The 24,646-nt window shown below is 35.5% G+C and overlaps 1 protein-coding gene across 4 annotated transcripts in view; it reads left to right on the forward strand.

Moving 5' to 3' along the window:
• Window positions 1–24,646, forward strand: part of PDE1A (phosphodiesterase 1A) — a 323,710-nt gene that overhangs the window by 215,988 nt on the left and 83,076 nt on the right. For all 4 annotated transcript variants that reach the window (XM_047084618.1, XM_047084613.1, XM_047084615.1 and 1 more), the window contains exon 2: window positions 14,461–14,574. In XM_047084618.1, the coding sequence (XP_046940574.1) occupies window positions 14,461–14,574 (114 nt within the window). The remainder of the gene's footprint in view (window positions 1–14,460; window positions 14,575–24,646) is intronic.

Below are 24,646 nucleotides of genomic sequence, written 5' to 3' on the forward strand. Positions count from 1 at the left end.
TATTAATTAAGAGCAAATGTCGTAAGCCCACTTTTAAACATACCTTTGTTACTTTTGGTGGAACTGGTGCTGAGCTTTCTTTACTCAGCCAATGCAGTACTCAACTTTGCTGGTTTTCAGTCTCTTATTACTTCAGGGACACGACAGTTTTGTAGTGCTCTTTACATACAGAGCCTCTTCATTCTCTCTAAACCACATTCTAATTTTACTTTTGTAACACTACTCAATATGCCTTTCTCTGATTTTTCAAAAAATATGTAATATATAATAAACTGTATTATACATATGCAATACTGTAATATACAAAACTAAATACATATGCAATAAAATAATAAATTCATCGATTATAGTTCACTGTGCTCTCATACTTTATGCTACTTCCTATATCTTTCTTTCTCTTCTTTACAGTTACATCAAAAATTTCTTTTTGATGAAGTACCTAAATAACTTACCAAAATAACAACAATGAAGCAGAAAATTTACCGAGCTAGTACAAATGAGCATTGTCTATTTGGTATTGAAAAAAATCATAGAATATTTTTCACAAATAAAAGATAATCTTTTTCCATGGCAGAAAAAAAAATGATTGGGGAAAGAAGGATAAGGAATTTAGAGCTAGAAGTAGTAGAACTAGTATAGAGAATTGAGAGAATATATATATATATATATATATATATATATATATATATATATATATTTTTTTTTTCTTTTGTGTGTCTACCTCAAATCTGAAACACAGGGGCCTGTTTTCTGTTAGTTCAGTTCATGAGCATGGAACATGCGACAAACAGGTGTATATGTGATAACCATGTATAATTTTCTTTCACTTGGCTTCACTGTGTGTCTAAAAGCCTAGAACAACTGGAGATTAACATTAACCATCAACTTATGTTTAGGATGTGTTGTGCCCTTTCAGTCTTTCTCTGTTTTGAATTCAAGATGAATTTCAACATCTTGTTATTTGTCAGTAATTTACATTTTTCATGGTGGGTGATTCTGAAACTATCAAGTAAAGGATCTGAATTCTAAGTTCAGTCACTTGTGAGCAGTCTACTGAATATTCTACTTTAACAGGTGATTATGTCATTAAAATTATTTTTATTATTATCAAAAAACAGCAGTTGGGGTGCCTGGTTGGCTCAGTCAGTTAAGCGTGCACCTCTTGCTTTTGGCTCAGGTCATGGTCTCATGGCTTGTCATGAGATTGAGCCCCACATCAGGCTCCCTGGTGAGTGTTGAGCCTGCTTGAGATTCTCTCTGTCTCCCTCTTTGCTCCTCCCCCACTCATGTTTGTGCTTACACTCTCTCTCTCTCTCTCTCCTACTCTCTCTCTCTCTCAAAATAAATAAATATTTAAAAAACCCAGCAATCAATTTTCCAGAAATAGATAACTTCAATGATTTCTTTCTAGTTCTTCCTTCTTTAGCATATTTCCAAATAATATGCTTTTACTATTTCTTATCAATTTCAGACTTTATCAATTGACATCCATAATAATAACTGAGGAAATAGCTCTCACATATTCACTTCACCAACTTCCTTACCTTCATCTTTTCAAAAGAGTCATACTGCTCCTTATTTAGTTTTTAAGTCACTTGTATTTGTAAGCAGTGATTTCTAAATATTATTCACTTGTCAATCAAAGCGTCAATCAAATGACTTTCCTATCTCATATAACTTTTTTCTTTCTCCTTGATTTCATAATTGTTGTATTTTTCAAATATATTTTATAATTTTATGAATGCTCACTGATCTGTCAAGTCAAAGTTCCAAACATCCTGTCAGTTCCATTGTTCATCAGTTCCATTTTTTCCCTGGAGACTTCCTCCCACTTTCTTTCCTCTGCACTCCTACTTCATCTAGACTAGTTTATTTCTAGGATGGTCACATATCTCTTATTCAGACACTTCCCTTATTCATTCATCTGCATTAGATTCATGTTATGTTCTTGTTTTGGTCAATTGCATCTCTCAAGTGGCTTCCTGAAAAAGAGTGCATGGAAAATCAAATTTTGAGTCATTTAATGTCTGAAAAAGCCTTTATTTTTTATTCAAATTTGATTGATAGCTTGACTGAGTATAGAATTCTAGGTTGACCCTGGACCAACTACATAATGTGCAGGGCGTGGTGCAAAATGAAAATGTAGGTCTCCTTCTTCAAAAATTAAGTATTTTGGGGTACCTGGGTGGCTCAGTCGGTTAAGCGGCCGACTTCGGCTGGGGTCATGATCTCGTGGTCTGTGAGTTTGAGCCCCGCGTTGGGCTCTGTGCTGACAGCTCAGAGCCTGGAGCCTGTTTCGGATTCTGTGTCTCCCTCTCTCTCTGACCCACCCCTGTTCGTGCTCTGTCTCTCTCTGTCTCAAAAATAAATAAATGTTTAAAAAAATTTTTTTTAAAAATTAAGTATTTCAAGATGGTGACAGCAGAGTGCGAAACCAAGAGTGGTATCTTTCTAAGCACAGGTCCTATGTGACTACCAGTTCATATGCCCTTGAAACTGACTCTGGTGGGACCTTTCAAAATGGAGATTCTTAATTCTGGATAATTGACTTTTTCATTACTAATTACCGCTATCCTTGATGTCTAGAATTTATTTATTTTTTAAGTGTTTATTTTTTTATTTTGAGAGAGAGAGAGAGAGAGAGAGAGAGAGAGAATGCATGAGCTGGGGAGGGGCAAAGAGAGATAGAGAGGGTGAATCCTAAGCAGGCTCCACACAATCATCATGGAGCCCCAATAGGGGCTAGATCTCATGACCACGATATCATGACCTGAGCCGAAATCAAGAGTTGGACACTTGGGGCACCTGGGTGGCTCAGTCGGTTGAGCGTCTGACTGCAGCCCAGGTCATGATCTCACAGTTTGTGAGTTTGAGCCCCGTGTTGGGCTCTGTGCTGACAGCTCAGAGCCTGGAACCGCTTCAGATTCTGTGTCTCCCTCTCTCTCTGCCCCATCCCCACTCATGCTCTCTCTCTGTCTTAAAAATAAATAAAACATTAAAAAAATTTAAAAAAAAAGAGTTGGACACTTAACTGACTGAACCACCCAGGTGCCCCTTGATGTCTAGAACTTTAGTTCACTAGATATTAGATCTCCTGAACTAAGTGCCTCTAATTTTCTTATCTTTATTTTTTTTTATTTTCCCTCTGGATGTCTTTTTGCCTACTTTATAGGATATTAGACTATAGGATATTAGACTTTTTCCTCTACTCCTTCTGTTGACATTTTTACATAAATCATTGGATTCATTTCCAAGAGCCCCTTCAATACCATTCATTACATTTTTAAAAAGTAGTGTTATGTTCTTGTTTCATAGATGAAAGCTCTTATTTTTCTCAAAGAAATCTCTTATTTTCTCATTTTTTTCAATGTTTTTGTTTAGTCTCTGTATTATTTCTGGTTTCCCCAAGTTTTTTTATTTTATTTATATTTGTCCATGTCTTTCATGTTGGAGGTTTTCCTTTCACGCTTGCTCACTGTTGACAGGCCATTAATATTAAAGAGTGTGGCTCTGAGAAGTGATTAGAATCTCTCTCTCTCTGCTTAGGTGGTGCCTTGTCACCTGCTGAGCTTCACTGAAGGGTGAGCACGCTGTGAACTGTTTGTTTCCAAAATTTTCTTTCTCTGGGGCTTTTCAGTCTTTCCCACAATGAATCTCTCAGTCTTCATTCTGTAAATAGGTAGTAGAAAGAAACCTGGGGTATCGTTCAACATACTGACTTTCATTTAATCTGTCTATTTTCAATCTGGCAGTCTTGTCTCATTTCCATGTTTGTTGTAAGTATACGTAAGGATAGTTTCCTGCTAGTTGGGGTGGCAAAATAAATCTGAAAGCTCTAACCAATCTCCTGTTTTGAGTCTGAAGCCAGATCCCTGTATTATAAGATCTTTGGTGTCCCTATCCCCTAAGCTGTTTCAAGGTTCTATGAGGAATAATTGTCTTGCTTCTCTGTGTCATCACCTTTTGAAAGTACCTTGGTTTGTTTTTCTTTCTTGGTTTCTGTTAAGTCAGTCACCGTATCTCACTGTTATATTTTCCCAAAAATGTGTTGTGAACTTTTCTCTGCTCTTATCTTTTCTGTTATTTTTCCTCATAGCTCTTTTACCTTTTCAATCCCTTTATGTGATGTTAGTGGTATTTCATTGGTGAACAGTAGTAAAGGCATTTTTTTTAATCCATCAGGCTTAAATATAAACCACAAATCCTTTCTGCCTACTTTTTTTTTTAATTTGAAAAATTATACCACATGCTCTCTGACCCAGCTAGCATCAATCATTCCCCATAGCACCCCTTTTAAGCATCAGGCTGTTCCAGTGTGAAAGTGGCAATTTGGTCTCATCCATTCTCCTCCATTTCCTATGAAGCAGCTGACCCTCAGCATTTTGTGCAGTGTCCATGAAGAAGAGCTCAGTTGATTGCTGATCACTCTAGAAAGCTGAAGTAGCTGTCCCATCAGTATGTTGCTCCTCTCCATGAATACCAGAAAAGGGTGAATATAATTAGAGTGAGCCCTCACTAACATTAATGCCCTGTCTCTACAGTCTTTTCAGCACTCCCAGAGGACTGTACTGAAAGTATCTGAAAGTCTCTGGTTTGAGAGGATAGCATTGTAGGAGGTTGATACAAGTAAGGCAAAAAGGATGACAGTCAAAATGAGTAATTTGAGGGGTAGTTAACAAAAGAGAGTATTTATATTTGTGGGATGCATGTAGGGAACCACCAGGATAATACAGTACTTCTGGGCTAGTAACATGGGGTTCCGGGTATGTGTTATCCCTGATGAGAGACAGAAAGTTTGCAAGAGAATTCTGTGGAAAGGGAGAGTGCTGCCTGACAAGTGACTTTCTATAGGGGGTGAACATCCAGAGAGAAGAGAAGAATAATACTCTGACTTCATTCTTCTTCCTCTCTTCTACCTCCTGTGATACTTCCTATTTGTGAAACCCAAATTGTCACCTGATGTATTCTTTACAACCCCTGTTAAGGGCAAGGAGAAGTGTACATTCCAGTAGAGTGCAATTGGAGGGAAAAGTGAAAGATATTTAGCACAGAGTGGCTACCTGAGCTCTGTGCTAAATATGTGTTTCCCAAAGCATATGTGTTTTCTTAGTGGTTCTTTGGTGTGTACACCTTATTCCTAATCTTTCTTCCCTAGTTTAAATAAATACCTTAATAGTAGATGAAGGTCACTACTTTTTCTTCTTCACAACACATAGATTTAAATATATATATAATAATATTTTTTATTTTTATTTTTTTAATCTTTATTTATTTTTGAGAGAGAGAGAGAGAGAGTGAGCAGGGAAGGGGCAGAGAGAGAGGGAGACACAGAATCCGAAACAGGCTCCAGGCTCTGCGCTGTCAGCATAGAGCCCGACACGGGGCTCGAACTCATGGACCATGAGATCATGACCTGAGCCGAAGTCTGATGCTTAACTGACTGAGCCACCCAGGCGCCCTAGTATTTTTAATTTTTAAATAAAATAGTTTAATACATATTTTTATTTTATATATATTATATGGTAAATAAATATATTTACTATATAAAATAATTACTATATTTTATAAATATATTTTTACATATTTATGTTTTTATAAATACAAATATATATTTAAATCTATAATATATTTATATAGTTAAATATGTGTTTAAATATATGTGTATATAAATATATATTTAATTATTGCATATTTATTTAAACATATATCCTTAAAGAAAATCCTGCAGTCCATACAGCCCTTAGTATTTCAGAGGGGAAACAGTAACCAGGCACAAGTGATTGGTTCTCTCCGTGGAGTCAATATGATCTTACTATTCTTTTGCCTCCAAGGAGGAAAAAATTAATCTTGAAAGCATTTCTAACTATTCTAGTGTTTGTATCGCTGTACTTAAAAGGAATTCTTCCACATAGTGGGGATTATGCATGCCCATTTCTGTAAGAAAAAGTTTACTTAAGGTAGAATGATGAATAGTTTACCTAAATTGTGATTTTTGGGAGAAGAGAGAGAATAATTATATATTCCTTTGTATTTAAAAAATACTCCTCACCCAAAATACTTTTCCATCATATATTCTCCACCTTAGTGGGATTAGTTTTCTCCTTTAAATGTAGAATGTAAATTTATTTTAAAGGCCGATAATATTTGTATACAAATTTTCCCACTGTTTTTAATGACACCTATTGCTGTGGGAATTATTTATCTCATAAAATAAAGGTAACAGGAGCTTTAGGTAACAGACTCTAACATTTGACTATCTGAAAGAAAATGTCTTAAAAATACTTTAAATCTAAATCTAAGAAGGCTTGCTTTTTAGACTAAGGTTAGGATTTAATTTCCTAAACATTGATCTGCAGAATAGGTAAGACAATTTCATTGTTTAATGGCTTCTTATTATAATTTTTTATCATGTTGGGATCAGAGGCAACAGGACTTACTGAAAACTACATAGTAGCTTCTTTGTTGATAGCCTCTATTTGTGCGTTTTTGTACACTCCTGTGTGTGGCCATCTTTTGGTGCTAATGTTAAAATCTGCTAGAGACACTCTTTTAGTTTTACCTTTTATGCTTCTTAGTACGGTGTCCTTAGAACCATATCTTTCTCACTTTTATATTTCAATCAGGTCACAAATGGGGATGTTGATAGGGATTTAATGATTATCAATTCTCTTTTAAATTGCTTTCATTTATTTATTAGTCAGATTCTATGGCATTAGAGATGTCCTGGGCATTTTACATCCTAGAATTAATAAAAACTTGCATAGACACAAAAGATTTTTCAATATGAGAATAATCTTAGTTATGCAGGTGGTTCTTTTGCAAGATTGGGTCATGTAGCAGTATCTTAGAGGGTGAGTTTAGAGTATTTGAAGTACTTGATTATGAAAACAACACCATTTTATATTGAGTATTTTTTCATTTGGAAAGTGGCAGTTCTATATTTGAATATAAAAACACAAAATCATTTTCTACAGCTCAGGATTCTTTGTTCAAAGGTAGAAATTGTTTCTACTCTACAACTACTTCTTGAACCACAAAGCCAATCGGTTATGTTCAAAGATGGTGTTTCTATTTTCATTCCTGTTTTCTTCTAAGTATTCTGATCATTACAAGGTAAGGTAAGCTAAGACAAAATCTGTTCATAATATTCAGGCTGATTTATAAGCCTTATGAATTATCAAAGATTAGTGTCATTCTCTTTAGGAAAAGATCATTAGGAGTGTAATGCTGCTTGATTTTTTTTTGTGTCTCTACTAGTATACATTAGAACTTTAATATTTCAATAAGATTGGTGAAAAAGGAAGATATGTAAGAGAAGCATCTATTTTGCATACATCCTTTTACTACCTCAAATTACTGATTACATATTTCATTTTTTAATTTATAATTTGGTAAAAATTGACATATGTATACACCTATGAAATCATGACCACAATTAGGAAAATGAACATCTCCCTTAATTTCAAAAGTTTCCTTGAGCTTCTTTGTAATATTTCCTTCCCTTTCCTCCCTGACCTCACCCCCACCCCCTCCTCCTCCTCTATTCCAGGCAACCACTGATCTGATTCCTGTCATTGTAAGGATCATTTGCATTTTCTAAAATTTTGTGTAAGTGGAATCATACAGTATGCACATATCTTATTTCACTAGCATAATTATTTGGCATTTAGTCATGTCAGTAGTTCATTCCTTTTATTGCTGAGTAGAATTTTGGATGGATATGCCCTAGTTTGTTTTTTTTATGTACTATTGGGTTGTTTCCATTTGAAGGCTATTACAAATAAAGCTTCTATGAATATTTGTGTACAAGTCTCTAAAAAGACATATGTTTCTTTTCCTCTCCACCAAAGAATAGAATGGCTGATTCATATGGTAGATACATGTTTAACTTTTTAAGAAACTGTTTTCAAAATGATTGTACATATTTATATTACCAACAATAGTGTATGGTAATTTTTGTTGCTTTACGTCTTTGCTAATATTTAGTATGATCAGTTATTTTACTTTTGGCCATTCTAATAGGTGTTTGATTGCATCTTATTATTGTTTTAATTTGAATTTTTTCTAATACTTAGTAATTTTGAGCATCTTTTCATGTTTGCAATGAATATATGTTTTTTGATGAAGAGTCTGTTCAAATCATTTGTAAATTTTGTATTGGTTTGTTTGTCTTGTTATTATTGAGTTCTGCAAGTTCTTTTGGATGTTTTGGATACAGATCTTTTATTAGATACATGATTTGCAAATATTTTCTCCTAGTCTATGGCTTTTCTTTTAATTCTTTTAACAATGTTTTGAAGGACAGAAGTTCTTAATATTGATGAAGTTTAACTTACTACTTTTTCTATAGATAGTGCTTTATGTGTTGTGTATAGGACATCTTTGGCTGACTCAAGATGACAGAATTTTCTCCTATGGTTTCTTCTAGGCTCCCAGTTTTAGCATATACATTTAGATCTATGGTACATGTATGGATCAAAGTTCCTTTTACACATAAGTATTTCTATTTATCCAGCCCCATTTATTATGTAGGCTGTCTTTTTTACACTTAGCTTAAATTAGCTTTAAATTAGCTTTGTATCTTTTCTCCAAAATCAATTCTCTATATTTGTGGCTGTCTTTCTAGGTTATATTCTGTTCCATTGATCTACAGACTTCTCTTGGTGTTAATAATGTACCAGATTATGCTTTTACTGTACGGATTACTGTAGCTTTAAAATAAGTCTTGAAAGGGTGCTTGGTGGCTCAGTCAATTAAGCAGCCAACTTCAACTCAGGTCATGATCTCATGTTTACGGGTTTGAGCCCCGTGTCAGGTCCTGGGTTGACAGCTCAGAGCCTGGAGCCTGCTTCAGATTCTGTGTCTCCCTCTCTCTGCCCCTCCTCCACTCATGCTCTTTCTCTGTCTCTCAAAAATAAACAAAACATTTTAAAAAATTTAAAATAAGTCTTAAAGTCTTACAAGTATTGAAATAGTGTAAGTCCTCCAACTTGTTCTTTTTGTTACATTTGTTTTGACTATTCTAGGTTCTTTGCATTTCTGTATGAATTTTAGAATTAGCATGTCAATATATATAACAACAACAAAAACCTGCTAGGACATTTATTGGGATTGCATTGACTCTGTAGTTACATTTGAGGAAAATTATGCGTTAGCAATATTCAGTGTTTCAATCCATGAACACATGCATTTCATTGATTTAGGTCTACTTTTATTCCTTTCAGTAATGTTTTATAGTTTTCAGTGTATAGGGCTTCCATACAGTTTTCAGACTTATGTCAAAGAATTTCATATTTTTTGGTACTATTTTAAATGATACTGCTTTTCATTTTAATGTCAGATTATCCCATGACTACATATAGAAAGGATATTGACTTTTTCTTTTTTTTTTTTATATTGCAAGCTTGTTAAAATAATTTAATACTTTTAGTAACTTTTGGCATATTATATCAGATTTTCTACTTAGAGAATCATGTTGCCTGTGAACAAAAATAGTTTCATTGCTTTCTTTCCAATCTGGATGCCTTTTACTCTCGCCTTATTGCATTGGCTAAAACATCAGTACAGTGATGAATAGCTGGGGTGAGACTACACCCTTCCTTATTAGTGATGTTTGGCAGAAAGCATTCAGTCACTTACCCTTACTTATGACATTAGCTGTAGATTTTTGTAACCTTTATCAAGTGAGGAAGCTCTTCTCTATTCCTGTTTATTTAGTCTATTCCATTCTTATTTAGTCTCTTAATATAGTGAGTTACATTGATTAATTTTTTAATCTTATGATGTCCTATTCTTTTAGATATTGGTGGATTTGATTTCTCAAAGTATTAAGGATTGTTTACATTTATGTTCATGAGGCATATTTATTGATAGGTTGTTCCTCCTCCTCCCCTTCCTCCTCTTCCTTCTTCTGCTAATGTTTTCATCTGGTTTTGTTATAAGGGCAATTTTGACTTCTCAGAATGACATAAGATTAGGATTAGGATATAGGATTTTTTTGGAAAAATTTGAAGACAACAGGTATTATTTTTCCTTAATATTTTTTCATATTTCACCAATGAAGTGATATGGGCCTGAAGTTTCTTTATGTTAACACTTTAAACTGCAAATTCAGTTTACTCATTTCTTTTTGAGATTTGATAGTTTGTGTCTTTTAAGGAAATTGTTCATTCTATTTGAATTATTGAATTTATTGGCATAATGTTTTTTACATAATTGTGTTTTAATAATGATGGTTTTAACATCCTTGCCTTCTAATACTATCATCTTTGTCATATTTGGGCCAAGTTTGACTGATTAATTTTTATCCTCATTATGGATCAATTATCCTGCTTCTTTGTAGTCCTTATCATTTTTTTATTGGATTGGAAACCAATTGGAAAAACATCATGTACACAAAATTGAAATTATAAGGAAGCCAGAGAAATTTCAGTTTTTTTAGTGAGGAATAAATGAAGTGTGGTTTAGTTTCTAAGTTGGAAGAGAACACAATGGATGGTAATCTTCAAAGGACTTATGATATAGGTAACACCCAAGATATTCCTATTTACTAAGCATGATTTAGGCAGTAAAAGATGAGACATGGAGAAAGGTATTTCTGTAAGAAAGAAGAGCTTCAATCTAGGATGATGTGAGAATGTTTGAGGAACAATGACTAAATCAATTTTCTTAGGGTTGTGTAAAATCAGGGTTGTGTAAAAGAAGTAATGGGGAATGTATGCATTTCAACATTGGACCATATTATGTGCATATGTCATGCTACCCCCAGAGATTGTAAATACCTTGAAGACAGATACTGTGGTGCACACACAAGTGCCCATGTCTTATACATGTGTGTGTGCATTCTTATATATGCATTCATATATATTCTTATATGTATTAATATATATGTATATAAATACATAAAATAATTTATATGTAGAAATGTATATATTTACAGAGCCACAGGCATGGTAATAAATGCTTAATATCTATTTAACTGACTGGGGTTTTCAACACCTTTTTGGCAATATCATTGACCTATAAATAGCTGGTCTATGCTCATTTTGCTACCCAGCAAAGTAGCCAGTGGAGTCTCCAACCACAGATTAGTGGGCCAGAAACTGCACAGATTAGAACATCTAACAAGTCTACTTAACCTAAACTTTGGGAACCAGAAGAACATACCTAGACCTTAAGAACAGCATTAAGAACACTGTTTTTCACCATGCTTCTTTACTCTGATGAAAGAAACCAAATCATTATTAAAAAGATGTTTTATTAAATTAAGAGAACCTGTTCATTTTACACATGACTGATTCCTGTTTTGGTTCTGAGATTGACCCATAGGATGACTGAGTAATTAGGTAAATATAGTTATTTTTTTAAAAAAATACAAAACTTGGGGGTGCCTAGGTGGCTCAGTCAGTTAAGTGTCCGACTCTGGATTTTGGCTCAGGTCATAATCTCATGGTTCATGAGACTGAGCCCTGCATTGGGCTCTGTGCTGACAGCGCAGAGCCTGCTTGTGATTCTCTCTCCCTGTCACTCTGCCCCTCCCTTGCTTTTGTGCACACACTTTTTCTCTCTCAAAATAAACTTAAAAAATTAAAAATTTGTATAGATATATGTGCTAAAGCATTAATATTTTAGAACCTACTAGTTTCGAAATTATGATCATTTGAAAATGAATAATAAAGAGATTTGACCTTTTTATCTATAAAGAGAATGAAATAATAGCCTAAATAAGATGGTTGGGGATTATTCTATGCATAAATTGAATACAAAAGCAAGTTCACTATTGGAATAATAATTACATAAATTATTCCATTAACCTGCTGTTCTGTTTATAAATAGTCTTTTTACAATACAATAGTTTTGCTTTTTATGTAAATAGAACTTTGCACTCACTAAAGGAAATTAGGTGCATACAGGCAAGGGAAATAAAAGAGGAAGAAGTCCTAGTAACCCCCAAATATATATTTCCTTCCGGTCTTTTGGATCAACATAGTGAGTTTAGGAGTGTGTGGGTGGGGTGTGTGTGTGTGTGTGTGTGTGTGGATGTGACTATGATTTTATACTTATAAACTTATCTAACTAGATCTTCTAGGTGGTAAAACCTTCTTGGAGTATTTTTTCAGAGCAATTTCTTGTGTCAGAGTATAGATTTATACCCCTATTAAAATATCAAAATGCATAACTTTGTTTTTAAACCACATCAAGATGTCTCTGTGAAAGAGCATGTTCCCTGTCAGAGGTTTCATCAGGTCTGATCTGCTGATGGGATGATACCCCTGAGGACAACTGCAGGCTGTCATGATTGTGGAAGTGCACCTGTCTATGGGCACTTTCCCTGGGGCATCCCCTTTCATTTTCTATGATGTTTCGCCATTTTTGAATTCTGAGTCATTTCTTATTCATTTGACTTATTGGTTAGGATTGAGCTCAGCTGCACATAAAAGTCTCAAAATAATAGTAGCTTAAACACAACATTTCTTTTTTGTTTTCTCATACGAAATAACTTCAGAGGTGTGTGACTTCGTTAGGGTGGATTCCCAGCCTGAGACTCAGGCCACTTCCATCTTCCTTGTCTGCCATTCTCTCGGGTAATTTCCGATTGCCAGATTGCCTCAAGACTCTAAATGGCTACTGGATCTTCAGACACTTCCACTGCATTTGGGCAGCGAGGAACCGGAAAGGATAAAAGAGAACCCCTTCCACCTGAGTTAGCCTTCTTCAAAATAATTGTTCCAAAAGTCTTACTCAACAACCTCCTCTTACTCTCCTTGGCCAGAAAGCTGTAAAAGGACTATACCTAGCTTTAAGGCTTGAAAAAATGTAGATTTTTTTAGTGGAGAGGATTGCTAACTCAAATAAAAATAGAGTTTATTTATTTATTCAGAAGAAAAGAAGCAATTATCTGAAGTACTTACTGCTTTTAAAATTAAGTCATACAACCATGAAATACAACCAAGCTGTACCAGGTACTTTTCACAAGAAGGATACATGAGGGATATATTTTTAAGTCACTGCAGACCTGTGAATTCTTTTCTTTTGCTTTCACACATAAAAGGCAATTTCACTAAATATAATGTACGTAGGTCATACACATTACAAAAATCTCTATGTGTTACTCCATTATCATCATATTCAGACAGGCTTAGTTTTCATAAGTAACCTGCTTTAGTTGTTATCTTTGATTTGTTTTGTTTTGCTGACTATATGAATGAGACGTATTTAATTTATTAATACATAGATTTTATTTTGCAATGTGGTTATCTGCTAATATTTTATCATATAAAAGCATATGATACGAAAGAGAATTATTTGTAGATTCCTGAATAAGAAGTTTTAGTCTAGGTGTGCCTTTTTCCTATGGAGAAATAATTTGTCAAAACCCTTACTGAAAATTTTAACTTGTCTTTACACCCTTAGCCTTGATATTGGAAATCATCCAAAGTAAGTTTTCAGAAAATCTGCTACACTATCTTTAAGACAATGCCTAAAAGTAGATGTACTCCATTCTCTCTGAAATACTTTTGCTCAGGAATGGAATTAAATTGTCTGCTGACTTGGGAAAATGGATAAATTGTCTTCACATTTTTTATCTATACAATGTAGAGAATAAGGAATTTGTTTTCCTTTTCTGCCTAGGATAGGGTAATATCTTCAGAAACACTTGGTTTATAATTAAAGCACAAAAATTTCTAAAAATGTTAGAAACTTATAGTAGCAATTTGTATTGTCTCACTTCATGAAATATCTATTGCTGCATAAAAAATAATCCCCAAATTTAGTGGCTTCAAACAATACCATTAATGATCTAACAGTTTCTGTGAGTCAGGATTCCAGACATGGCTTAGTTGATCCAGGCTTTAAAATTCCTCAGAGAGTTGGGACACATCATTGTATGGACAAAAGCGAGAGAAAATATTGTACAGATTTGCCTCAGGTGAAAAATCATTTCAGTAAAAATAATAAGCATTCATACATAGATTTTTTTCTCATCATAATCATATTTTCTCAGATCTTTTGCCTTTCATTTTTGTTATTGCTATATACCGTGAATAATTGCCACAGTAGTGGTAAAAAAAAAAAGTACCCTTAAATAATTTTTTAGTTCCAGCTCTAAAGAAGCAGAGCAGCCATAGAATAAATTCTAATATTGGGAACATACTTTTATGGAAATATCTATATTGTTTTCAATTTTCAGAAAGACTGTCCTTGAAATATAGTACCTGAAATAACAATGTACACCCCTAATATTATTGAGAGGTGAATATAACTTTTAAGAGTTGTCTAAGTGAGAAAAACTGATCTTAATTATATCAAAAAACTCCTCAAAATATTTCTATTTGATGACCTAGAAAGATATGTTAATAATTTAAATTGATTTGTGTATTTAATATTAGACTGTTTTCCGTATGATTATAATAAATCTCCTCTTATTTCTCTCTTTTTTGACTACTTTTTTTAAAACAGACTAAGATGCTTAGTGAAGCAGCTGGAAAAAGGTGATGTTAACGTCGTAGACTTAAAGAAGAACATTGAATATGCAGCATCTGTGTTGGAAGCTGTTTATATTGATGAAACAAGGTAAGTTTTAGCCTCCTTTCCCTTTGATCTTCTTTGTCTCTCTCCCTTTTTTCCTCTTTCTTGGCCTTCATTTATCTCAAACATGAATTTAGCATATCTTAGTCATGAAACCAAAATCAAAATCGTATTAAAATTTAAAGAGATTTTTTTCTTAGAGCTACTTAACTGGACTATGATTCTTTCTAAAAAACATACACATTTTAATCCAAATAGTTGAATATCAAAAAATAGTCAAACAATTAAGTCATAAAATGAACACATTAGAGTCTCTTCTCCTCCTACACTCATTGTCCTTAGGCATAGATTTGTAAACATCAGAGACAGATGTAAGCTTGTACCGATTTTTACTGATATAAGGATTTTCCTATTATTTCCAGATTTAAGAGTTCCTTCTGAGAAAATGGGTGTCACATGCCCATGCATTCTCTTAAGATATACCTATTAGACACTCTTCAGGGCTTGTTAAGAAACAGTCCCAAATGTGTATTTGATCACCACCTAAACCTTATCACCTAGCCTCCTGCTTAGCAGACTGTTAAGGAGATTAAGAAATGGGGATTTATTTGAAGAAGGTTGTTAGCCTAGTTCTGTGGCTCTTGACTAGGCAATTTGCCTCCCTGGGGTCATTTGGCAATGTTTGTAGACATTTTTGGTTTGGTTGATGGGAGTGTGCTACTATTTGGTGATGGGTAGAGGCTAGAGATGCTGCTACAAGAAAATCCCCCACGACAAAGAATTATACAGCCCCCATGTGTCAATAGTATGGAGGTTAAAAAACCCTGGCCTTAAGAGAGAACTGTGCATTTCCCCTTTTTTGTCTAAGGGAATACTTACCTCAGAACCTCAAGAGAGGGTCCTGAGGATCCTACTGCTGATAGAAGACTTAGTGGAGTATGATATGACAGTTTGTAAGAGATTTGTGCACTGTCTCTAGCAGTTTAGAGGGTACTGAGACCAGTTCCTGATTCTCATCTCAACAGAGTCAAAGGTGGCAAGCTAATTCAGACTACCTTAAATTCACATGTAAAAGGGACACTGTGGAGGGAGAGAATAAACTCCTTCCAGAGCTTAGCATAGAAAAGGCACTAAGTTTTTCAAAGTCATGAAGCAGATGCAGTATAGGTCTTTTGAAGGTATTGACCAGTATTGAAAGGCAACTGCCTTCAGAAGGTGAAAAAGAGGCTGTATGTGGTGATTGTTGAATGAATGAGGGAGATAAAAGATTCAACCCAGATATCAGAGAACACATAATGGTCAAGGTAACCTCTTGGTATAGCAAGTTCTCTGAAGGATACACAAAAGCTCCCAGAAGAGAAAAATAACCAGTATTTGGTCATTTGTCACATAGATGACAACAAACACATCAGTCGTGTAATGCCTTTTGACTCCTATAATTTTCTGCCACTCCTATCACACTGTTGAATGGTAAGAAACAGCAGAGTGAGTGGTGCTGGTGATGGAACATGGAGAGTGAACATCCATTATGCCCCTTCCCTTCTGCAGGTGTCCATGTGTGAGTCAGGCCTGAGCATGGGGGAGGGGAGAACTGTTAAGCCAGATGTAAAATTGAAGTTTTTTTTTTTTAATTTTTTTTAACGTTTTATTTATTTTTGAGACAGGGAGAGACAGAGTATGAACAGGGGAGGGTCAGAGAGAGGGAGACACAGAATCTGAAACAGACTCCAGGCTCCGAGCTGTCAGCACAGAGCCCGACGCGGGGCTCGAACTCACGGACCGCGAGATCATGACCTGAGTGGAAGTCGGCCACTTAACCGACTGAGCCACCCAGGCACCCCTAAAATTGAAGTTTTATATGTCTATGAGTAGTGGATGAAACACACACACACACACACACCACTGTTGTTTCACAGGTAATAATTCACATGATTAAAAAATCAAAATAAGGGAAAAGGTGCCTCATGAACACCTTGCCTCCACCCTTATCCCACCCCAATCTACTTATATTTCCAATTCATAAATTTATGTATATTTCCAATGATCTATTACAAATTTTTATTTCGTATTTTTCTGTTTTGCTTTTATGGAAAGTAGCACACTATATACACAATGTTTACTTCGTTTTTTTCCCCTTAAATAAGGAAACTTGGAGATCTTCCTATATCATGATATATCATTTATGTCACTGACCTTTTTAATATCAGATGAGAATTTTCACTAATAATGGACAGAAAAGAACATGGTGCGGGTTATGTTGCACAGGTGATTTTTTTTCTGTTAACAGAACTTTTCAGTTAAAACATGACTTAGATTCATAAATTAGGGGGCAAATCATAGGCACACTTTAGAATCATAAACTATTTGCAGAATTATTTTCTTCGTTAACTTTCACTGAGTGCGTATATAACGTATATGGTTCTTCTAAGTGAAAAGAGATTCAAAGTTTGTATATTTAAAAAAATCTGATGTTCCTGTAATTTCCTTACTCCTTCATTTTCATGTGTGCTTTTTATTATTCACAAATTGAGTGGCCATTATGTTTAAGATTTCTTCAACCAGTCCTTGACATTTTATTTTTTATATTTATTTATAAAACTAAAGAACTTTTACCTTAAAGAATTGGAGATTTGCATTATCCATCTTATGATGGCATAATGCTAACTATCTAATTTTCATAAATATCTTGCTTTTCATTTGATAGATTTTTATATTGTATTTCCTTCCAGAAATTATGATTCTATAGATATTTTGTTAACTTAGTTCTCCATGATCCCTAATTCATTTACACATGTTACATTTGTAAGCATCATTCCTTTCATTTCAAAATTGGTTTTTTTTGTGGAAAGAAAAAAATGTTTAACTGCTTCATGGTAGAACTGGGGTGTGTGTGTGTGTGTGTGTGTGTGTGTGTGTGTGTGTGTGTTCTTTTCTAAAAAAAATCCCAGTTCTTAACACTACATGATCCCCAACTTTTACTCAAATGATATAAACCTCTTCACTATTTTATTTTAATGCTTCCATGCTTCCATGGCGTCTTGATTTTTAACCTGGATTAATAATAATAACCCACATTCGGACCGTCTTCCAAGGGCTCACATTAGTCTCTTCACAATCTGATGCAGTTGGCAGGATTACCATTACTTTCTTCACTTCACCAATGAGAGAACCAAAGCTCCTAGAAGTAAACATGTTTTCCAAGGGTCACAGACTTAGGCTTTGGCAAAGCTAGGCACAGAAACTAAGGTATGACTTCTGTTATTGCTTTTAGTGCTCTTTTTTCTATAACTGGCTCCTCTCGGGCTATTACTGTTGAGCAGGATGGTTTTTAATGACCTCTGAAAAATTAAGATGGCAATGCGTAAAACATTCTGACAGTTGGAATGATAGATCCTGGAAAAGCAACACCCAAATTTATAACTAAAAGCCTCTTATTATAGCCTGCTCTGTGCCAAGAAATCTTTGAAGCATTTTAATACACTATTTCATTTAATTATCGCAGCAATCCCATGGGATAGAAACATTATTACCATTTTATATACTTCATGCATAAGAGGAAACACGTTGACAGAAAAGTTACACAACCCACCCAAGGGAACACAGAAAGTAACTTAATGGATTTAGGGGCTTGGGCACCCACCTTGAGGGCTTGGCTGTTAAGCACAATTCTCATCTGCTTCCCTTGACTAACATCTGACTTGGGCAACTTCGGAGACTTCCTGGAAATTCTGAGGAAAGCTCGTGTACTGTCAGGGTTGTCAGAACCAGTGGTGTGGATGGTGTTTGCATCACTTCCAACTCTGCCTTCAGTGATGCCACATCAGTAGCTTGAAATTGGCTACAGTGGGAGTATTTCTTTACACTGTGGAAACTGGGAAATGCAACAAGTCAGGATTTATGTTTTTGGAGAGCCTGTGGATTAACATTTACAATCATGTCCCTCATTAAACCTAAGGGTATCTCTTGTATATCTTCTAAGGCTGTGACTTTATGATAAAAAAAAAAAAAACAGCCCAAGAAATTTTAAAGCAACAATGCTTGATGCTTGATACAATTTTTATTGTACTAATAAAAATGCAGATACCTCTAGGATACATATCATGTTTCCAATTGACTTAGTAAGACACAGCAGTAAATTGAGAATGCTTCTGTTGAGATGTGTATATAATTATTAAAGTTGCATTTGCTTTTGGAATATTAGTAAAACATAATGATTTAGAAGGAAGAGGGATGAAGAAATATTTAGTTGCTTTTAAACTTTAAATTAAAAACCTGCTGACTTCTGTGACATTTTTTAAAGGAAAATTCTCTTTCTAGAAAAAAAAATGGTTCAGGGAGTATTCCAGAGAGGCATGTTTTTTTTTGGAAATTTGGGCTGGATTGCACAAAAAGGTCAACACCTAATAAAGCAGGACAAAACAAATTATGAATCAGTTTAAAACCCATACACACGCGCGCACATACACACACACACACACACACACACACACATACCCGTCCCTTTTTCTGCTAAGCCTTGGTAATTTCAGGGTTTCAGTTAAGAAAACAAATCAAAACAAAACATCTCTCTTAAAGGGTGATTTAAATAAGAAAAATAGAAACAGAGTTTCTGACAGAATTTGAATTCTGACCTTCTTTGAAGGATTATAGAATAATTTCCTAAATGAATACAAGTGTTTGTTGGTTTTTTAACAAGACATTTTCAAATGTAAATGCAAGTATTTTATGAGTCCTGCTTTCAGATGTGTCCCTAGAGGCTATTGTTTTTCAGAGCGGCAACAGTTGTAATCCAGAAACATGTGGCCTTAAGAGAGAGAGAGAGACAGAAAAATCTGTCTGATTGTCACTATTTAGATTTGGATATTGCCAGGCAAAGTAGCATCCGTGGCCTCATGAATTGCTACTCATGAGGGGAGGCAGCTGTCTGGGAGGGATACTTACAGAGATGGATATTATGTTTACTAATACCACTGAACAACATAATTTATATCTTCATTTTGTTAATGTGAATGGATCCAAGGCTTAGAATTACCATAGTTAGAGTGCTGACTCTGGATTTAGAAAGAATCGGTTGTTCAAAACCTGGATCCTCCATTCAATACTTCCTTTCTTTAAGCAAGTTACTTAACTTCTCTATTTCCTAGCTTCATCATCTGTAAAATAAGAATAATGACAATGCTAACCTTATAGGGCTGATCTGAGGATTAAAAGCGGCACAATACCTGATAGAGTAAAAGTTAATTAATAGACACTATTTTTACTGTACTAATAAAAATGCAGATACCTCTAGGATACATATCGTATTAAGATATATAACTTATACTTCCTAGTGAATACATAAAATAATTTCCTGAAAAATAGGTTTTGATCCTGAAAAAAAAATGAAGACAGGTGGATGTAGTTACCTGGAAATTAAAGCAAAGTCCAAACTGCTGGAAAGGAATCTTAATAGGCTATGCCTCTTGATAAAAACGTTCTCAGTTGACTTCTGTGTCTTACTAAGTCTAAGAGTTCTTCATTTTGTGAGATTAACTTGAGCATGAATGCATTGATGTCAATCAGCAATTCCCGGAGTTATTCTGGTAGAAATCAAGTGAAGTCAGGGGCACCTCGGAGCTTAAGTCTCTTGAAATCATTGAGTGCAGGGATTTACCAAGGAACATTCACTCATGAAACAAATAGTTACTGAGTACCTGAAATGAATACCAGACACACTGGTCAGTAGAATCAGGAGCACAACTGTACCCAGAGTTGGTGGCTAGAGCTGTCAAGAGCCAGGAAGATCAAACTAAGCACAACGACAAATGCTGCAAACAAGAAACAGGGAGGTTGTATGTTAGAGAGGGAAACCCAAGCACGGGGACAGATTGTAGGAGGAAACACTAAGTAGTGGCATTAAGTCATAATCAGAGGAACTAACATGGAGTAAGAATTGTACAGAGTTGAGATTCCAACCTGGATATGATTGGACTTGCAGGTATTCCTTTAAGTTAATGAATTTTGTTCTTTGGCAAAGCTCCCCATGCTCATTCTTAAATGCATGACTTCTAACAAAAGGACTTCCTTTTTTTTTAATGTCTGGAAAATGCTAGGTATAGGAGCACTGAAGTTCGGAAATATAGTATCAAAGATGAGCATTTGGGGATTATAGCACAGAGGTCTGATTGTTTCATGCTTTATTTTGATTTCAATAATTGGAACTCCTTTGCTATTTCAACATGATCCCCATCCTAAAGTTTTTGAGAATGGCCAGTGAGTGCTTACTTATTTTACCCATCTTCCCTGGCTATCACTTTCCTCTGCAGCCAGGCCTCTGGCTTCAAAATGATGTATCGCTCCCCTGCAGGTCACCTACTTTTCCCTCAAATTCAGAAATCTATAGGTGGGTTCCACTCCCAAGCATGAGCTCAATACCTGCTTCCAGTTCCCTAAACTGATGCTAGAGTCAGCTGCAACTGCTGTAAGACCTTCCTGATGGATGCTTTCAGAACCCAAAACTCAACCCTTTCCACAGAGGTCCTCTACCAGGGATTTCTCTGAATCCTCTAAAGTCGAAGCCCATCTTCCAGAAACCAGCTTATCCCCTATGGAAGTGCCTTTCAACATATTTTCCTATCCTGAGTTCAGGACCTCAAGCTCCAAGGCCAAGAGAAAGAAAAAGGGGCTATCAAAATTAATGTCAAGTTGTGCATTCATCTCAAGGATAAACAATTATGTTCAAAGACTATGCAGTGTAAATCCATATTTAGAAAAAAAATGACATTTTTTTCTAAAATACACTGAATCTGCAGTGTTGCAGCTGTGCTCCCAAGGAGGACATTGTGTACATTACTGTTTAGAGATTGTTAGCCTCTTGTAGTTATGTTGTATCAATCTTCTGTATGCCAGAGTAGGGCCTTCATTTTATTCTTATATAACTAAATGACCTATTCAAAAGATTTTTCATTATGCAAAAGAGCAGTTTGCCTCTGTAGATAAAATAAAGCCTCTGTAGAAAAACAACACATTATTTTTGACTTTTCAAATGTGCATTTTTCTCACTTCCAAATGCCTTCAAAAACTCTTGGAGTTCCATCTCAATATGGTCACTATGTAACCCTAGTAACTGAAGTCAGGGGACAGAATGAAATGTGAAATAGAGGTGTGGAGTAGGAAGGTAGTCAAGGACAGATGTGGAAAAGCACTGAAAGTTACTAGAGAGGAGACATCAGAAGAACAGATATAGAAGCAGGAGGCATATCTGAAGATATGAAGCACCAAAAGCCAATGGGAGCTGGGTTACTACAAAGGGTAAATCAAATGCCACAGGGAGAACCACTGGATGCAGTTAGGAGATTCCTGATGACTCAGTGGAGTTTCAGTAGAGAGAAAAGCCACCCAGATTATAGTAGTGTGAAGAATTACTATGGAACGGCTCAAGAAGAAATTAGATTATTTTTCAAGAATTTGCTAGTGTAGGAAAAAGCATAAATAGAACAGTTTATTAGTGGGAACACTTACTTGTTTGTTTGTTTATTTGTTTTATATTTTGCATAGAATGGAAGGCTTCCATTAGCCTGGAGATGAAGAACGAAAAAGAGATTTGGGCCAAAGAGAAATAATAGTTATGGAAAGATTAGGTAGAGAAGTTATCCTTAGAAGTGGAAAAGCATAAGTGGAAAATATAGATAAAGATGGAGCTTACTAACTAGTACACAGCCAAGGCTCCTCATATAAGCAAAACGTAAGTAACATTGCAAAATCAGAAAGGTTAATTAGTATTTATTTTAAACTCAGGTGTTCTTTATGGGTAAGAGTGCTACGATAATTATGGCCAAAATATAGACCATGGACTATAAAACTATGGGTTCAATGTGACAATGGAGAGCAAACCCTTTGTGGTTAATCACTACAACCTGCACATATCATGATGGCACTGACTCATGTGTACTCCATGGACATTTAGAGCCAGCACAGGCAAGAAGGGAAAAAGAAGAGGACTAATGAACACCTTTCATGAATATTTCAATTATAAGTGACAGGAAGCCCAATCAAACCACCTTCAAGAAACTCTCACTGTCCACACATTGATGGCTAGTACTAACTATAAGCATAGGTGACTCCAGGTAAAAATGATGTCTAGGGACCCACCTCTGTGTTTTGTTTGCTCTGCAGTGGCCTCCTTCTGATCCTTTGAGTGGTAGGAAGATGGCAATAGTATTTTCAAGCTTTGTATCCTCACACCTTCAAATCCAGCAGGAATGACAAAAGGTTTCTCTCCAGAGGCTCTGACAAACATAACCTTTATGTTTCATTGATTCTAGTCAGGTAATACGTGTGTCCCTTAAACAGTATATCCAGGGGAGGTGGTTATACAAATGCAGTGGTCAAACATCTCATGAGCCAGGTAGGGGATCAATTTTATATAAATCTCATGCCAAAAAAGAGAAAGAATAAAATCCTGCCATTTGCAGCAACATGGATGGAACTGAAGGGTATTATGCTAAGTGAAATAAGTCAGTCAGGGAAAGACAGATATCATATGTTTTCATTCATATGTGGAACTTGGAAAACTTAACAGAAGACCATGGGGAAAAGGGAAGGGGAAAAATAGTTATGAACAGAAAGGGAGGGAAGGAAACTGTAAGAGACTCTGAAATACAGAGAACAAACTAAACGTTGATGTGGGGAGCAGGGGAGAGGGGAAAATGGGTGATGGGCATTGAAGAAGGCACTTGTTGGGATGAGCACTGGGTATTGTATGTAAGCGATGAATCACGGGAATCTACCCCCAAAACCAAGAGCACACTGTATACACTGTATATTAGCCAACTTGACAATAAATTATATTAAGAAAATAAAATAAATCTCATGCCAAAGAATTGAGAATGGTGGAAAGTACTCCACTAAACAATAACAACTTTGTCCTCTCTAGAGTGAAAATTATGTTAGTACCACACGTAGGGGACCTGGATCAGGATCTGTGTGGGATTTGGAACAACTCCTATCCAGGTTTTGCTCCTACTAAGGATAAGCCCCTGGGCAAGTGTTTGTGATTTCTTCTTTCTCTAGTCACTGGTTTTCTTGCGTGGAAGATGAAGTCTCCAGCCCCTTTCTGTTCTGGAATTCTGTGGTTTTATCCATGGTTACAAAGTCCCTTATAAAGATCTGCTCATGCCTAACCTACCCTGGCCACCAGCAGGGTGATAGGAGGAAGCTGCTTATCATTTGCTTAGTGAGGGAGCATTTACAGATATGGGCCTTATGTATTAGACTGATTTTATTTGGAGGGGTCTCTGAGGAAATCAAGTTGAAAGGTATGTGCTAAGACACTGTTGGAGCTCAGTGAATCACTAAAAAGCAAATTATGATTTTTATGAACTCCATTTTTATGGTGTGAGTTGTAGGGAGGGGTGGTTGTTTGGAGTGATGTGTTTGTAGGCTGTTCTCACCCTGTGGATGGAGTGTGAAAACCAGGCTTAGAAAAAGTGCCGGTACATTTTGGGTGATTTTCATATTTTCGTCCATCTGTGGTGTGTTACTTTCTACAAACTTTCAAAAACAGCCTCAGTGGTGAAAAGGGAGAAAAAAAATCTGACCAGATCTTTTGAGAGATGACAAACAAGAAAGAGCTCCATGTATTATATAAGATCTTACTGTTTGTGAAATTTGGGGTCAATAAAATATAAATTTTTTTAGCTTTTATTCATTTTTGAGAGACAGAGCATAAGCAGGGAAGGGGCAGAGAGAGAGGGAGACACAGAATCTGAAGCAGGTTCCAGGCTCTGAGCTGTCATCACAGAGCCCGACGCGGGGCTCGAACTCACAAACTGCGAGATCATGACCTGAGCCGAAGTGGGACGCTCAACCGACTGAGCCACCCAGGTGCCCCTGGGGTCAATAAAATATAAATGAATATTTACTGGATTTGAAAAAATATCACTTTAAATATTATTCTTTCCTAATAATGATATTAATAATAATTGTTTGACAATTAATTATACCCAAGGAAACTTATTATGCAGTTTGCATTTATGATTACATATAATTCTCAAAAAATCCTATAAATTAGATATTTATATTATTTCCACTAGAAAGTTAAGAAACTTGAGGCATGAAGAAAGTAAATGGACTTGCT

This window comes from Lynx rufus, unplaced genomic scaffold (assembly GCF_022079265.1).
Source record: "Lynx rufus isolate CCGP_SWC_20201006 ecotype Redwood Valley unplaced genomic scaffold, mLynRuf1.p SCAF_2, whole genome shotgun sequence".
NCBI lineage: Eukaryota > Metazoa > Chordata > Mammalia > Carnivora > Felidae > Lynx > Lynx rufus.